At 40.8% G+C, this 18623-nt stretch overlaps 1 protein-coding gene across 1 annotated transcript in view; it reads left to right on the top strand.

The window, feature by feature from the left end:
- AFF3 (ALF transcription elongation factor 3) overlaps window positions 1-18623 on the top strand; it is a 263998-nt gene that overhangs the window by 161647 nt on the left and 83728 nt on the right. Inside the window, exon 8 of the mRNA XM_063393447.1 lies at window positions 16607-16658. Within this exon, the coding sequence (XP_063249517.1) occupies window positions 16607-16658 (52 nt within the window). The remainder of the gene's footprint in view (window positions 1-16606; window positions 16659-18623) is intronic.

Here is an 18623-nt window from a genome sequence, read left to right as displayed (position 1 = left end):
CCCAGGTATTGCCCCAATCTTCCTTTAAGGCACATAGTTTTTCTTTACTTCTCTTTTAAGAATCACACAAGAAAAAGAAAATAGAGAAAGAGAGATTATTATGGAGAAAAGTTCTACTTAGCTACAAAACGTTTTCCTTTTATAACTTTGGGCATGATTGACAGGTAGGTTTATTTAATCAAATTGCCTTTTCTGACAGTGTATTATTTAATGAGGGAGTTCTCTTTTTGGATTGCATAGGAAATGTGGAAGCATCTGAGAATTTCTGATGTGCTATTTACTCATCCATTATGTTGGGAATCAGTGTAATTTCAATGTCAGCAGTAGAATTAGAAACCATAACTGTTATCTGTCACAGAATGATCTATTTGGGGATTTTCTCAGCAAACCAGGATATATCCCCCACCCTTATACCACAGAAGGAAGTTTTTAAGAATAAGTCAAATTTGAACATGTTTTTGTTTTGATTATCCCTTCCAGGCTAATGGTAAAGGCACATATTTTCAGGCTTTAATTCAGCATGGAGTCACTGATCTGAAATCCTTTAGCAGCATAAATTATCCCTACTTTTTTCCCACCATTTATTTCACTCAGATTCTCAGACACTTCTGTCAAGGATGGCTTACCATTGGAGTGCACTCTCCCTTCCCTTAAAAAAAAAATTCCCTGGCGGTCTAGTTTTCAGAGATAATAAAAAAATCCCTTTTTGGCCATAGTGTGAATTTGGGCTGACTTCGTTCTGGTTTTGGTGCTGTACTTCACCGTGTGAGAGCAGGGGAGTGCCTGAGCAGACAAATGGAATTACATGAGAGAGGCAGACAGGACCCAAATCTGGTTTCTCTCTCTTTAGGTTATGTGCAGCCTCGCATAAGTAAATAACTGATAAATGAATAAAACCTTTCAACTGATGCATTTGATAAGTACCAAGACTTTTTATATAACTCCAAAGTAAGGGCAGTAACTGTTAAATTAATTGCTTTTTAAATAAAACACATAAGAGAAATTTTTAAATCCTTCATTGTTCTTAAAAGTGTTTTAGTGCCTCATTAATTCTTGATTAGCCTGGTTGTTAAGAGGCCATTATTATGTGGTAATAAGGTGTAGGACATTACCTCTAGGACTGCAGTCATGTCACACAGACCTGCTGTAGTTAGCACCCCTTCAGGAGCTCAGACCTAGTGCCAGTGGTGTAAATCAGGGGTGCTCTGCCTGGTGGTGGGGCTCACGGTGGTGGTCCTGTGTGATGGGCTGTTAGCTGAGAGAGGTGAGCCCTCTGGACTGAGAAGTCCTGACAAAATATAATCCTCTCAGCAGCCTCCTGTCCTTCAAGGGCTTGCCAGTCATGCCTTTGGCAGAACAGGAAAACTGCTATAAAACAGTGGAATAAAATTATTTTGCAATTATACTCAGTTAAGTAATTTAAAACATGCCTGAAGCTGGTGCAGTTGAAAGTTCACTCTTTGCTGTATGATTTGTTAGGTAGAGTCAGAGAAGATTTGGTGCTGGTCCAGGAGAATATCCCCAAACTAATGACCTCTTCAGGTCATTAGTATTTCTTTTGAACACACAACCCCCGCAAAGCCTGCTACAAACACTGGTAAAGCTAATTGTTATTACCCTTTTACAAATAGGAAAATGAGCCTTGGGGGCTATTTTATTGTGATTTGATGCAACATTAATCAGCATTCTACAGAAAAGAAATATTTCTATGTCCTAGTCTGCAATTATTTATTTTTCAGTATGCAATATGAATTTTTTTCCCTAAATCTCTTTGAGGTTGGTGATCTAATGCTCACAGTATACAGTTCCCATTCATTACCTGTACAGGGGCATCACCCTACTTGGAAGAGCATTGAAGGTGCTCCCAGCTGAAACCACAAAGGGAATTCTTGCTAGTACCTTCCTCCTCATTCCTTCCTTGGGTTCAATCCTTGCCCAGCAGATGAAGCTCTGTCCTCAGAGGAGGGATAGCAGCTCAGGGCCAGCATGGCCACAGTGCCCAGGAGTGATGCCCTGCAGGGATGCCTGCACCCTGACCTCTGCCTGCTGTTGGATGTCAGAAGGTGCTCTCGCCTCAGGAGTGGTGTTGGAGCGAACATGCAAGAGGCTCGTGTTGTGCCTGAACCCCCAAAATGGGGCTGTGGCCTGGGTTTCAGTCCTAAATATCCATGTTTGCTGTTCAATAGCTAGACACTCATTTCTGTGTGCTTTCACCCAGGTCTGCAACATTTTTTAGCCCCTGGTGTGGTTTCTTGGGGCATGTGTGACAATGTCCCTCCCCTAGCCCCAAGTGCCATTCCAGAACTCCTTGGGGACTGACCTTGAGCCACAGGCAGCTGGAGAAAGGCACCTCCTGTGTCTCCATTTAACCCTTTGTCAGCCTCAGAGTTGGGGCTGTGAGACAAAGTCTCCATACTTGGTGTTTCAGCTGCATCAGAAGCCCAAGACGCCCCAGGAGCTGTGCATGGGTAGCTGCTGCAGGCTATGGGCACCACCCCTCTTCGTCCCCAAGCCACCAGACCCCAGGACACCCCAGAGGGCATGGCCATCCTTCCAAGCTCATTTTCAACCAGCCCTTCTGGCTGTGATGAAGGACACCCCTGAGTGTGTTTGGCTGGTCTCAGGTGTGCTTGCCTGGCTGCCAGCTGGCAGAGCCCAGGCAGTGCTGAGCTGGGACAGAGCCAGTCCCCCACAGAAAGCCATGCTGGCAGCAGCCAGGCAGTCAGGGACCCTCACCCCAGCTGCAGTGACATCCCACACACAGCCCCAGTGGTCACAGGCAGGGCTGCAGAAGGCATCTCTCTGCTGCTCCTTCATACTTCTGCTGAAATGTATTTTTAACATCTCATGATAATAATTAGCAGCCCAATTGTCATAGCTATTACAAGGATGGGGGAAAAACTCCACCAAAAACCTAAATATTTAAAGGGCACTTCCAAGTGCAGTTTCAGATCTCACAAAAACTAATGGAAGAAGCAATTACAGCCCAAATCAAAGACTTTTAGGAATTAATAACTGCATGAGTGTAGCAGTAAAGAATGTCAAGAGTTAACAGTACCAGCATGATAAAAGTTTATTTAATCCTACTCTAAACAAGCAACATAACAAATCCTTGTTAGGAATGAATGATCTCTCTCATGTAGCTTAAAATAATCAATTTTTGATTTAAAGGACAAAAATAGGTCAAACATTATGGTTTTTTCTGGAAGAAATTGAAATCATCTGGTCCAATTTTATTTTTATTTGCAACATTTTACAGATGAATAAATGCATTCTTTGCATAAAACCCACTTGCTCTGTCTCAGGTTGGAATGCCCATTTGCCAGAGAGTTAGAGACTCTTGAGTGTTGACATATCCTGCAGCTCTGCTGTGCTCTGATAGAAGAGATATTGTTATATGGAGAAAGATGCAGTTTCAGCACCTCTTCACCTTCTCACCTCATCTTTGGATTTCCTTCACTTAAAATTTCGTCCTAGTGCAGGCTCCAAAGATGAAGTAGAGAGTGAACAACATAAGATGTTGGGTCCCAGGTACATCTGAGGCAATGCCTGTGTCTTCCCAGCAGGACCTGGAGTTCCCTTCCCAGCTCTGAATGTGACTGAACAGTGCAGTGTGACTTTATTTAAAAGCAGTGAATCGCTTTGCCTCTATTTCCTCGTTCTGACTGAATGAGAATTATCGTGGGTTTGCCTACTTTTGATTTCATAGGACATTGGGAAATGTACCTAGTCAGAGATCCCTCACTAGAAAACAGTGCAATAGGATGAAGCCCAGTAGCAAACTGGTCTTGATAGGATGGATCCTATTTCATACTAGTTAATGATCCTGGTAATGAGGAGAGTAAGTCCTCATGCTTTGGTGTTCAGCTAGATGGAAGAGTGACAGAAAGTATCAATAAGAAAATTCTGACAGACCTTTTTTTGCTCCCTGTTCTTCTTTGGCACTCCTTTAAATTTCAAACAAACTTGAAGCATTCCAGGCATTTATAAAAAGATGCAATGAGGGCTGGTTGTTGCATTTTTGGAACAGGAAAAACCTTTCTGCAGTACACTGAAAAACACACAGTGATTTCTTTAGACTAATAAACACTCTGCTGGAGATAGTCTGAGGGTTTGTAGAACTTCTGGAAAGTCATTTACGTATTTCAAAGCTCTTTATTGTCAGTCTCCTACATTTTGCATATTTTATTTCTTATTTTTATCAGCCATCTCTGCTGTCATCAGCACTAAAAATATTTAAGTCCCTGATATAATATGTACATCTGAAGTTTTTTCTCTTACCTACAAAAATCATTTGCCTTGAAAGTAATATAGTGAGCTAAATTAATTGCTGATGAAACTGGTATTACCAGAGTGACACTGATGAGAAAAGTAACCCAATACATTTAGTTCAGGAGATCTACTTTTGACTATTAACAATGTTACTACTAAATTTAATTCTTCAAAAGTGAACTGTCATTCCTTGTATGTATGACTTTTTAAATATATATTGCACAGTATAGCCACCATATTTGATCACAAATTATTTGCAGTTGTACTGAATTCATGTATGATTATCTGTAGGGTTTATTCTTACTTAATCATCAAACAGATAATTATCCACAGCTCTGTCAATATTAAGTCCTGCATATTTTATTTTCACACCCCAAAATACTTCTGAAATAATTGTTTTGATTGGACTCAAGCTGACATCAAGTAATAGAAGTTAAGTGATACTTAAAGCCATATTTTCAAAGGTGGAGGCCATAGTTAGATCCTGTTGGGCCTACATAGAATTTTTTTCCTGGGAACTCAGTATCAGATAATCATAAACGTCAAATACACCAACCAACCAGCTATATAATGGAGTAGATTTGAGCAAGTGCTCTTCATTCCTATCTGATTTTGTAAAAGAAACAAACAAGGCTAAAAAGCCAGCAACACAAGTCCTTCCATTTCAGTCACGTAGCAATCTGAGAATCCATCTCCTGTGTGCGTGGTTCGTAGCAACACTTGCTCACAACACTTGTGTTTATTAATGTCAGTCTGACAACTGATGACAGCAAAAAATATTTCACTGAAAGTTTCAATTAACTACCAATGAGAGGGGAAAAAATGAAAGAAGCCAGGAAGTATTGTGGACCCATATGAAACTCAAAATAAATCTAGGTTTAGAACTTTGCAAACCAAATTAAATTAGCTTCTGAATCAGCATGGGTAACTGATATTTTGTTTAATACAATAAAAATTTTGTGGGGTGACAGAAAATAAAAATAGCTTTGGTAATCTTCTCAGCAAAATGAAAAAAACTACATTCAGGGCTAATATTTTCATTTAGGTTACCATACTCCTGAAGGTGCTTGGGCAGCCTTATTACAGTACTAGATACAAGCATATTTCAAAGTAATGTTTTTGAAAGAAGGAAACGAAGGCACAGCATTTCAGAAATGTTGACATGTATAATTTTATATAGAATTTAAACTTCTTTAGTTATTTAGGGAAAAGCATTTCTCAAATCTAAAAATTGCCAAGCATTTTGTCTGGTCCTAACACTGCTCTTGATGGTTAAACTATGTTGGAAAATTCCCCTCAGCTCTAAATCCCTCACACAAAACTCTAGATAGTCTTGTCCATGCTTGAGCCTTTGTGAAAAATTATTGTTGACATTTTTCTCAAGATGATTCAACATTTCCAAAGATTTAGCATGGCAGAAAGCATTATCAGACACCATTTAGACTTCCAAGTGATTATTTTTTATGAGATGGTTGTGGTAGTTTGCAGCTGGATGGTAGAAGTTGGCAATCAGAATACAACTGTGTCTAATTCATTTTTATACACTATCCCTATTAGTTAAAAAAGGATATTTCTTTGCAAGTGACATTACAATTCTGACATAGGCTTTTTGACTGATTCTTTTCTCAGAAACTGCCAGCATGGTACAGCCAGCATGCCAAGCTGGTGTCCAGAAGAAAATTTAAAAGCAGTGATAAAAGGAAAGGAGAAAATAGAAGCCCTTCTTGCAAACAAGGATTTGTAATAGATATTCTGGCATGATATGAATGATGAGGGATGGAAAATTCATAAGGTTGTGTGGAAGTGCAACACACACTCTGAGCGTAGAAGACTGACCTATAACTCATAGGACAGTGTGTTTAGAGTGAGTTATGAGAGTTGTTCCCTGGTGTATATTTAAAAAGAGACATTAGAAAGGAGATATAGTGTGGTTTACTGTTTGAGAGCTAAACTCATAATTTTTTCCAAAGAGTGTTTTTAAGAAAAAATATATTTTCTTTTCTCTTTTAAAAAAATACATATATATTGGAGTGCAGGTGGTGTATTTCTGCACAGCATGTGCATCTGAATGCTGGGAATAAAACCCTTCTCTTCCAAGAAGCAGCCCTCGGCTGATTATTTTTGCTGGTGCTATGTCCAAAGCTGATTATTTCTGAGAGGAACAACCAGTTTTGCATGCTACAAGGAGTTATCTCAAAGTGAAACAAGCAGGCTGGAAGCACTCGGTGACACCAGAGCCCAGGGCAGCCGAGGGTCTGTGCCAGGGAGCCCCTGGAGCACCCTGCCCACACCTTGGCCGGAGCTGCACAGGGCAGTTTGCATGAACAGGACCCTGCAGGAGAGCCCATCCCTTCCCTGCTGCCCCCTGGGAAGCAAAGGAATGATCTGACCACCGCAGGCTGCACATGTTTGCTTGCCCCAGCAGTAAAGCTCATGGCCATGAACTTGCCCCAGGTGCCATGCCAGCCTCCACCTTCCCTGTCACTGGTGCCCCATGTCCTGGTGCTCCCTCAGCAGCCTCCTTCTCCCTTCCTCCTTCAGCCCATCCTCAAGCAAACCTGAGAACTCCTCTATTTCCGTGGGACTGCGATCAGTTCAGAGATGTCTACAGATGTCTGCCTTGTTGGATTATCTTTCACCTTTTTAGCATCTTGCAACGTATCAAAAGCAGAGAGGAGTAAAGAGAACACTATTACTAATCTCCCAATAAATTCAGCTGGCTAAGCTAAGTAACCCTGCTGGAAACCCCCTGGGCATGGATGTAGTTTGAGGAGCAGTGCATTCCCTCTCTCAGAGCAGAGCATGCGGGGTGCAGGTCTCAGAAGGAGCAGCGATCCATTTGCCCCGTGGGGCAGAATCTGCCTGTTGGGCAGAGAGCTTTGCTTTCCTGGTACGGTCTGCTTTGGAAGGGAAAAAAATGCACTTTTTCCTGTGCCTGTCCTGTGCTGAAAATTAAAGGCTCTGAGAAATCTGCTCATGGGAGAGGCTTAAGCCCATTCCCACACAAATTGGAGGACTGAAAATTTTGACAAAAGTCACAATGGCCCCTGCATGTTTAATGCACAGAACTCTCTATGGCTCACTCCTCAGCATCGAGTGATATCACATCACCTTGCCCATTTGTGAGCTTCTGGGTCTTTCTGCCTCTTGCTTTTTTTCTTTTTCCCCCCTCTTGCCACACACTGAAATAGTTATTTGACAATTTATTCTGACACTGTATTATTCCAACAATAGTGGAATGTAATGGTGTGTAATTAGGAGCCAGAATATAACAGTGGTATGAAGATGATTTTTGCAGTGAGATTTCTTTAAATTAAAATTTCATTACTTGAAAAGTGTCATGCTTTCTCCCTCTCCAGTGTTTGAACAGTGTCCGTGAATGAAAAGGATGACCCTCTGGGATGGATGGCATGATTTGCAGTCTCTTGCACTCCAGTTGGAGATTCTTCCAAGGCACTGCCCTTCCTTACTATGTGAACCTATAAGGGCACAAAATATTTTAAAATCCCTGTAAAGTGTTGATTTTACAGAGAAACTCCTTCCACTTTTGAGGGGGTGGGATTGTTTAGGGAGCTGTCTGTGTAGCATCTGGAGTTGTGAGAAGTCTATAGCACTACAGACCTGACAATTTGCTATAGATTATCCTCACAGCCGATATCTTTAAATAAAATGGTATGCTTCCTTTCACAGTAGCCAACTGGATTCTTGTCTGTTTATTTGCTTGTTTTAATCATTTTTTCTCCATCTAGTCAAATAAACCTCTAAATTCAATGTGCATGCTTTGGAACTTCATCCAAAACTGTACTGTCTCCTTCCTGACAAGGCTAACAGAGAGTATAATCACTTGTATTGTCCAGAGTACTGTTTACATAAAGGAGCAATAAATACCTGTTGAAATTTTTACTGGAGGCCTCCCAGATGGATGGTTCATTTATTATTACAGACAGGGTTTCATTTACTTAGTTATTAAAAAAAAGCAGGCCGCTACAGCCCATTTATAACTATATTAAAACTAAATGAAGCCATAAGTATTGCAGACGGGTCTGAGTAAAATACATTTAGTGACTTTCCAGGAAATGGCTGGGCAAAGTATTTGAAAGGAAATGCTGAAAACTTTGGGGGTCCTGGTGTGTCTTTCACAGATGTGCTTCTACTGGCTGGAGCTGCAGAGGGAATGGAGGAGGTATAGTTCCCATATGTTCCTGAATATTGCAGAATATTTATATATTGTGCAGTAGCCTCTCTGTGTCAGCCAGTCAGCCGTGTACCTTTGGGAATTGTTCCTTTCCTCCTCTGGCCTTTCTTGACATGGAAAGTTCCAGCTCAGTCAAATTAACTTCTTTATCCCAGAGACAGAATATCAACTGAGTATCAACTCCAGTTACAAGAGGGGATGAAGGTGCTCCATCAGCATCAATCTGCAAAGGAAAGGCAGGTTAATCAGGTGGATTCTCGAGGGCTTAGTTTGGAAGGTATCACCAGAGGTCCAGCACAGACAGCTGTGAAAGTGGAGTGAAGACTGTAGATGGTCTTTGTGGCACTTTTCTAGCACTGGTGACTTTTCACCAGATATTCTCACCCCTCCTTTGAATAAAGATAAATTGGTTGGTGGGTGAGAAGAGCATGGTTGCCTCTGAACCAGACCATGATTTTATTATGTCCAAGCTAGACAAATAAAAGGCAGTCCCAATAAGGAAAGACGAGTGTCCCAAAACTTAAGAAATTGTTGACCATATGGGGTAGAAAAGCCTAGAAACAAGACAGCTTGAAATTTTTTAAACAGAGTTTGTTAGATTAGCAAAAGGCTGCATTTCGACAATCAAGGCAGGAAGCTACTGGAAGCTAGTTCAGCTGCAGTGGTCAAGTAAAAGTAGTAATTAGAAAGAAAAAGCAATTTTTGCAATAGACATGAAATTTAAAATGTATGTAATATCAAAATGTATACATGAAACATAACAGTCTAAAAAAGAAAATGTAAAATATTGAATATGGATAAAAGGCGTAGATGATACTAGAGGAAAGCTCAAGCACCATGAGAATATGGGGTTTCTTAAGGTACATGAAAAACAACAATAATAAAGAAATTCTAGCAATAGCCCGTCATTAGCTGCAAGTATTAAAGCTGTAATAATGTTAAAGTCAATTTATTTTTTTTTTTACATGTGGAAAAGCAGGTTTGGCTATTAGACAGACAGGAAGCTGAACAGTGTCCAGAGACAATAAGTTATTTAAAATCAGCTACCCTCAAGAGAAGTATCCCTACACCTCAGATCTTCCATGTCACCATAGAGACACCAGCTGAAAGACTGACTGCCAAAATCTGAGGGTCATTTGTGATGTACCTTGAAATGTGGGGTAAACCTCGCCCTCATGATGACTCCAGCATAAGGACAGATGCCTGTGCTGCTGGGGATTAGGCAGTAAGAGATAATTTGTAAGGAAATAATCACTGAGTACAAAATCAGATGCTGCACATTCAGTGGGGAGACTTAGTGCAGTGGCAGCTCTGTCTCAGGCACATTAAATTCCCCAAGATTTCTGCCACAATGGCTGACACATAGGCAGTACTGCAGTGCATGCACTTACTTCATTTCACATTTGAAATGAGTATTTTTTAGGTGGCAGCATCAGCAATGGCTTGGAAATCAGAGGGGGAGCATTAGTAAATAACTGCTAATCACACCTATAGAAGCTTGGGGGGTGCAGGGGCAGGGAGGCAAGAAACAGATTAGAAAATTGCAAGCAGCACATTCAAAACCTCTGTTCCTCAAATGTGTTTCCTCCTGTCACACAGAGCATGATTAGCCATGAAACTTTGGTAAGCCCTCAGACTGATTGGATTACTTAGACGTGAGCTGCTGCTATGCTGCTCATCACTCTTCCCTTTTTCTGAGTATTCATGCATTTTTTGGTGGCTTCCTTGCTCAGGGAGTGGCCTCACAGGGGTTTGTTCCCTTATTTTCCTGAATTTCTCTCATTTTTAAGGAGGTACTCTGGGTCCTTCTACCCAAACATCCTTCTCAGGAAGTGTTGTGGTCTGTGTGGCACTTTCTCACCACCTCGCCAAGTACTTAAAAAATTCAGGGTATGATTCAATTGCATTTGTTGTCCCTTTCTTTATAGGGGAAAATATCACCAGGGCAAACACAGTTGTTCACAAGGGCAGCTGCTGCAGAGGAAACCTTATTTCAGCTTCTGCTCATAGGAGAGAGTGATGGCTGTATCCCTTGGAGAGGACTGCCTTGCATTTCTAATGAGACCATCAGTGTAATGGGAATTTAGCAGAATATTTAGCCAGTTTAAATGGTTTTGAAGAGCAGTGTAGACCAGTCTAGATGATTCAAGCCAAGGACAGAAAACTTTTCCTTCAGAGTATCTATTTTTTATTGGAATTGTTAATTCTATTTCTACAGACTGAGTCCGTTCTTCAGGCATTTAAATTCTATGCTCCGGAATTAAATCTCACATTGATATATAGGCTTCATTCCAGCATTAAGTACATTAATATTTCACCAGCCTGATTTTACTGGCTTTCTCCCTCTGTTTTTAATTAGATTTGACAGTATTCTATATAATCATGTTTTCCTGCATGTTTCTGTGTAGCAGAACTTGCACAAAATGTTTGTTGGGGGATTTTTACAACTTAAACATCATATATTCAGAGTGAATTTTAGATGTTCCAAGCAGTGCTTGCAGAGGTCTTACAAGCCTGCTGAAAGCTCTATTATAGCACTTATAAAATATCCTCTTGATCTGGTTGTTTACCATAATCCACAAGCTTTTGACTTTATTTTGTATAAAACAGAAATAAATACTAGACTTTTCAGAGAATATAAATGCATGAGCTTTTCCAAAGTGAAACATTTGCATCAGTTATAACACTAGAGTGAAAAATAATTTCAGCAATCAGAATCTAATTAATTAAAAATTACTACTATATAAAACCAGCCACTCCTATATTTAGGATTAGTAAACAAAGCTATTTGAAATATCTGTTTTGGCTGTAGGTAAGTAGAGAATATAACTGCCCATCTGTTATCTGCATGTAACCAAGGTTATAGCAACAACATTCATTTCCCTTTTTCTCTTTCTTGGTTTTTTCTTTTTCTCTCTCTCTCTCTCTTTTTTTTTTTTTTTAAGAAAGGAAACATGTTCATCTGTTTCTTATGAATTCTCTGTACTTCGTACCAGGCATTTTTTTCCTAGCATTTCTCTTCTAGAAAGCAATGGAAGACAGCCAGAAACTGAAGGTACATTTGTCTTACTGGAGCTTAAGTCGCATTATGTACATGAGCACTTGTAGCTGAAACAACCCCAGTAACATAAGGGCACAGTCTGGGTAGGAACATCATATTCCCACCTGGCATTTCCTCTCATTCTGCTGGGGCCAAAATTTAAAGGTCTTAAATGGCGCTGTGCCTCAGAAGGTTTTGTTTTCCTTTTTTAGAATGTGAAAGGATATTTTCTTCTCCTATATCAGCACATCAGTTGGGACTTTAAACATCTGAGGTCAGTCAGAAAGTCTTCTAGCACACTGCTATTTAGAATAATTTTCTTTCTGAGTTTCTAGTAATACCAAAACTAATGTCCTGTTCTTGAAAGATCACGTATTATGGGAAAAAAAATAAAATGCCAATAAGGTACATGAAAAATAAAATAATTTTCCAAAAGCATTCAGAATGAAACATTGTGGTAGCATAAGCTTAAATGAGCACTTAGTTATTTGATTTGGGTATTTCATCACAACTCTTTGCTTGGTGGGGTTCCTTTTCAACTAAAATCAAAGTATTTTTCCACTACTGAAGTTCCTTTCCTACATAATGAGGAGAAATCATAGAAGCCCATAATAAACACGATATTCTGACTGAGATGCTGCCTAGAATTAAACTGGGACAATATACTTGATCAGATTAACAAATTCAGGAGATTTTTACAGATTGGAAAGACATCGACTTCTGAGTTTATTTGCATGACAATTGCAATATACATGTATTTGTGACCTGGGCTCACAAACCATTGGCATGTTCTCTCCTAAAGCATTAGTGTTAATGATTTAATTACTATCAATATTTTTCCTTTCCCTTCTTGTTTTCGTGGGTTTTTTTGTTTATTTGTGTTTGTTTGGTTGGGGTTTTTTTTCTGGTCTTTGTCACAATTATGATGAAGAAAGACCATATCTTGTGTAGTACTGAGACCACCAGAGGGACATAGAGGTTTGTCCCTCATTGGTATAACCTCTCTTGAGGTGCCAAAAGAGAATCTCTCTAATCACAAAAAAAAAACCAACACAGAAGAATTTTTTGAGAGTTTTATGCCTCAATAAGTAATTTGCAGGGGGCAGGAAAGAAGACGTTAGGCCAAGGAACGTGAAATTTATCAGAGGTTAAAGTGAAATACAAGGCGTGGTGCATGCTGCTTCTTTCATGTGCACCAGCACATGTGAAGCAGAATTCCAGGCTTCAGTCATGTCTTCACTGTGGAAGAAAATAGATATCCTCCTAAGCAGGGCTGTGTTGGAAGCACCTCAGAGTGGCTCCATACGTCAAAAGTGACAACAGATCCTCACCTGGCTCTTGAGGACAACCTCCTCCAGACACTGCTGCATTGACATCTCCTTCCCCAGAAGCTCCTTCTTCTCAGAAAGAGAATCTTCCAGCTCTGTCAGAAATCTTTGACATAAGGCCTGACTCTACCCTCACACTTAAAACTTGTTGCTACTTGGATGTTAATTCCCAGAGGGAAACCAGATGTCTGGTTTCACACACCCTCCTTTTCCCCTGTAATTGAAGAAGCCATCACCCCAGGCTGCGACCCCTTGGTTACTGGACAATGAAACCAGCTGCCTTGCTGAGGCATTTCTCAGTATCCCAAACCCATCCTCATTTCCTTCCATTATGCCTCTACCTGTCGCATTCTTTGTAGAGAAAGGAACAAATGCATTAATGAGTGTGGTGAGCACTCGGCCTGAGCCCAGCCCTCACTGCCTCCATGACCTCACAGAGATTTCACTGAAATGTAGAATTAGGTTCTGCCAAGTGACTTCCTGGCTGTATGTGCTCTTTTCAAGTGCAGAAGCCCTAAGGGGTGCTGTGTGTTTTTCAGAGCTGCTTTGAGCACCACTTCATTTTTCTGGCTTTTGTTTACAAGGCTGTATTTACTTACCTCTTTACCAGTGCCCGAATACATCAAAGCCAGGTTCATTTCAAAGAAAATCTGAGAGCCCATGGATGATGTCACTTACTGGCCTGATTTTTGCATGTTCTGAGGAAAGTGTAAAGGCTGCGTTTGCACACGAGCTTGTCTGTGCTTGTCTCTCCATCCTTATACTAAGTTTGCCAGAATATGTAAAGAAATTCCATCCTAAATGAGGGTTGTTTTAAACATGGTCTGAAGTGCTCTGCTAACACAGATGGTATACCAACATCTCATTCTGTGCTGAATTGGTGTCCAAGTGCTTTTGAGATAAATTACAATTTAATATAATGCCTCTTGTGAGCTTAAAGTACTTCTCTTCTGTTCTCATTCTATTCAAGTGGGGTCTGCTGGTCCAGTTGTGGATTTTTTCTTTCTACCACCATTGTTTTCATGATGGAAACGAGCTGTTAAGGAGAAACGTTCCTCAAAAGCATCCATACTCAAAATTGATATACCTTACTTAAGACACTTACTGCAAAATGGAATCTCTGTAACACAAACATGCCCTCCTCACCCTGGGTGTGCTTCAGCCTGGGCTGTGAGAGGTGCCCTGGTGCCCAAGGAGCCTCTCTCCCCAGGCCAGCTTCAGCTGCCCCGTGCCAGGTGACAGAGTGTCCTGTGTGGCATTCAGGGCTGAGGGCCTCACCTGGGGGTGAAAGCTGTCTGAGAGGCAGTGAAGACTTTCAGCACAGAGGCGATACCTGCACAGCTCCTGCTTTACAAGGTAGACCTGTGCTCTGGCAACCTGATACATCCTTGTGACAACGACTTGGATCAGGCCAGCCAGATCCCTCTCTAGGGGGAAAAAAGCAAGCAAGCAGGCATTTTATGATAACCTGTTTTTTCCTATCCCCAGTGTTAGGAGCGTGTTTGTAGGCTGATGGTAGTTCCAGAAGGGGCCGCGAGCCCCAGGCAGGCAGTGCTTTTCTTGGAAAGCAGCACTTCTGAGATGAAAAACAGACAGGGAAAGTAAAGGAGGGCTAAGATGTACAAGCAAGGAGAATTTGAAGGACCAGTGCTGCAGTTTGTTGTTCCTTTAGTGTGGATGGTACCGGGTTGTAGTCCTTGTCTCACACCTCCACACAGCCAGAAGGCTTCAAAATATCCCAGTTGCTTCTAATGACAGACTCCCAAAACACTTTTTTGTTATGTTAATACAAAAATCCAGGAGACTAATAAGTACACAGAGGTATCTAGAATGTTTCGTAATTAAACTTCTGATTTTTCAGCTTCTGTTTAGGAGAGGACCTGAAGTGCTAACCCTAAAGTAAATGTACTTCACTACCACATCACTAGTAGAAATTCATGCACTGAAGGGAGAGCCGGCAGTGACACCCTGGGAGTTCGCCTTTTCAAACAAGCATGCCACTTTCTGGTTAAATCACTGTCAGTGCAGATTTAGTCACATAGGTGCCAAATCCCAGATACGATCTTTCTATTTTCATGCACTGTTTTCTCAGGGATGGCCTAAACAGATCTAATTAAGAGAATGAGCAAATATGAGATTGTTTGGATCCCTGTAAGTGACGGGATCCAAGGCCAGCATGGATCTTGTGTTTACAGCAAGTTTTGCCTCTCTGAGGAGGCCAGGCTTCTCTCCTAGGAGCTGTACCCTGTGTCATCATACCTGTCCTGTTTGCCCAGTTCTCAACAGGGCTTGTTAGCTGGGTCAGTGCCTGCATTGATAAAGGCCAGCAAAAGTTTTGCTGATTTGGGAGATGGCAGAGAGAGCTTTTTCCTGACAATGGACATACTTTGAGATAAAACATGGGCAAGTCCTGCTGGGAGATTGTCAAGTCCCTCCAACTCAATGACTGTCCTATATATTTGAGGTGTCTGCATTACCAAGAGGTTTTCCTGAATTTGATATGTTGATTTTACAGAGGAGAAATGTTGGGACAAATAGAAGGAAATGTGAGAAAAAAGCAAGAGGTGACTCTCTAAGAGATGAACTAGCAAGGATTTCTGCTCTGACCCCCAGTCCTGTTCTTGAACACCCACATTCCCTGAAAGGTGCTGTGGGGAAATGGGGAAGCAGCTGTGAGAACAGCAGCAGGCAGGGACTGTGAGTACAGCAAGGAGCTGAGGAGAGCGTGGTGAGGCTCTGTGCTCTTTTCAGACACAGCACACCATGTAGCCCATGTAAGAGTCATGCTTTTCAGGCACACTCTTGGAAGATCTAGGCACAAGTACAAGGAGGTGGTTTGAAATTACTACATATGTCTTCTTGCAATACTTGCACTCCGGGGACCACCCACGTCACAGGATGTGTTTGAATTGCTCACCAGGCTTTCTTCTGCAGCTGAGTTGAAATTACAGATCCTTTTTTCCCAGAGCGCAAGAAAAATTAGCAACTTTCTGAATTATTACTATTATTACCAAGGCACTTTTTAAAAATAGGTCCTATTCTCTAAGACTTTTCAAGCACTGGGGGAAATCTTTGTACCTCTTCAACTCCTTTAACTGCTGGTTACTTAATCTTAGATTGTAAAAAAAAAATGTATAGAGGTAAAACCAGATTTCTCTTCTTTGTGAACCAGTTTAAGCAAGTTGAGGAAAGGATATGCTTTATTAGAAAAGATGCAGTAATTTCTATGTTTACAGAACAGTGAAATCCTGTGGATAATCTGTGCATTGAGACAATATATTTTAGTTTTAATTGTTTCAGTCAATGTCAATTTTACATCAAACATGCGATAAAGTAAAAGTGGCCTTTGGGAAAGATCGTTGAACCTTATTTTGTGCTGCAGTATTGCCAGTGTAAACATCTACTTCTGTTCTGTAAGCTCAAAGCCAAATGAACAAAAAAATTTCCTCTCGGGGAGACTACTGACCCATCAACATCAAAAATTATTATTTTTAGCATATAAAAATTGTTGGTCAGTGACTGCAATAACACGAATCTTTGCAAAATCCATTATTACTGTAATAAAAATTTTCTTTTTTGGCAGCAATTGTAGGAAATCAATTAAAAAGTTAGCTGATAGCACCTGGATAAGATAAAGTGTCACAGCTATGAAGTTACTGGGATAAAGAATATTTTCTTTCTATTTACATTATTAAATATTTACAGCAGCTCTGAGAAAATATCCAGTCTAAAGCATTTTGAAAGTTACAATTTATTCTGCTTGCTTTCCAGAATGCTAGAAGATGACCTCAAGTTAAGCAGTGATGAAGAGGAGAATGACCAGGTAAAAACCAGACAAGTAACGTGTCACTTGAAGCATGTTTCATGTCCAGACTGAGCTACTGCAAATATTTTGCTAATGCTTTTTCTAAACATACATAAAGGTTATCAAAATACATGGCAGTGCTGTAACTGGAGTAACAGATGTTGCTGCTCAGAGCCAGCCTGCGTGTGCTAAGTGCTGGATTGGTAGGGAACAGGCTGCAGTGCTCTTGATTTATTACCTTGATGCGACCCAGAAGGTTTTTGTATCAGCTTCCTTCTGATTTGAATTTGTTTTGTTTTAAAGAGTGGCCAAGGAGGGGAGAAACAGGAATTCTGGATTAAGGGTTCAGGCAAACTTCGCAATCATGAGCTGGCCCTGGGGATTAGTTGCTGGGCTGCTTATCTCTTACCTGCCTCCCCCAGCATCCCCCAGCCCGGGCCTCTCCTCTGAGAATTTTTGGTCCTGACTCTGCGTGGCCCATGCCTGCTAAGAAAGCTAAAGAGAACTGAAAAAGGCCTTGGCTGTGCATTTGATTCACTCTGTAACACAGCAATTACAGCAACGGCCTGTGTTTTAAACACCCTAAACGACCTGACTGGCAGCAGATACACCATCCAGTGTTTTCCATGTGTCAGGGAAGCTGGGTTTTGTTGGCTGTAGGAGGTGTCTCCCAGTTTTTCCTTAAAATATTGCTGTGTTTTGTCTAAATAATTAAGGACTCGGCAGAATAGGGCTGGAGCTCGACTTTCCCATGACCAGCTGAGTGCCTCGTTGCCAAGCAGTGTTATGCTGTGTTTTCTCCTCAATATCCTGGCATGGATGATTTCGTTGGGAATGAGAAGCCAAGAGCCCCTTTCCTTCCTTCTTTTCCTAAAATGCACGACCCATGCCTTCACCAGAGTGTATGAGGGTAGTACTGCTCCTGGTTGCATCTTGCAGATATAATGTGTTTTTCTGGCCTGGTTTTGGCTGGGATAGAGTCAATTTTCTTCCTAGTAGCTGGTACAGTGCTGTGGTTTGATTCAGTGTGAGGAGAGTGTTGATAACTCCCTGATGTCTCAGCTGTTGCTGAGCTTACCCTGAATCAAGGACTTTTCAGTGTCTCCTGCTCTGCCAGCGAGCAGGTGCACCAAAACCTGGGGGGAGCATGGCCAGGACATGCCCCAAACTGGCCAAAGGGATTTCCCTTCCACAGAACATCATGCCCAGTACATAAACTGCAGGAAGTGGGCTGGGAGGCTCCAATCACCGCTTGGGGATGGACTGGGCATCAGTCAGTGAATTCTGGGCAATTGTATTTTGCATCACTTGTCCTTTTTTGGGATTTATTTATCTCTTTTTGTTGTCTCCCTTTTCATTCCTATTATCATCATTATTATTATTATTATTATGTTATTGTTTTATTTATTTTATTTCAACTGTTAAACTGTTCTTGTATCAAGTCACAAACTTTTGTTTTTCCTGCCTGTCCTCCCCATCCCACTAGGGCAGGGGGAGTGAGCAAGTAGCTGCATGGTACTGTCACTGATGGGGGCTAAGCCATATGATTATTTAATTATTTCAAGTGTGATTATTTCAGTCATGGGTAACTGGAGTATCTAGATGGGTAGTCTGGATGCATATCTAGACTTCTGAAATTCAGGAACTTAGACAAATAGTTCTAGGTTCATGGCATAGGCATGAAGTTCTTCCAGGATTTTCTTTAACTCTTGTTATTAGATGTCTCTATTTTACGATATATTCCAAACAACAGCTAAATATTGAAAATATTTATTTAATAGAAAACTATTCCATATTTATAGTAAACCTTTGTTTCATTTATTTTGAGCAAAGCTTCTTGGTGTTAAGAAGATTCAGCACATAGATTCTATTATTTACATATTTATATAATTTCTTTTTTGTTTAACATATTTCATCCTGGAACACTTCACATTTAATTACTCTTCCTGCTTGTCTAGATAGTTTAAACTACAGCTCACAGAC

Source organism: Prinia subflava, chromosome 3, assembly GCF_021018805.1.
Source record: "Prinia subflava isolate CZ2003 ecotype Zambia chromosome 3, Cam_Psub_1.2, whole genome shotgun sequence".
Lineage (NCBI taxonomy): Eukaryota > Metazoa > Chordata > Aves > Passeriformes > Cisticolidae > Prinia > Prinia subflava.
This window is presented reverse-complemented; position numbering and strand designations above follow the sequence as displayed.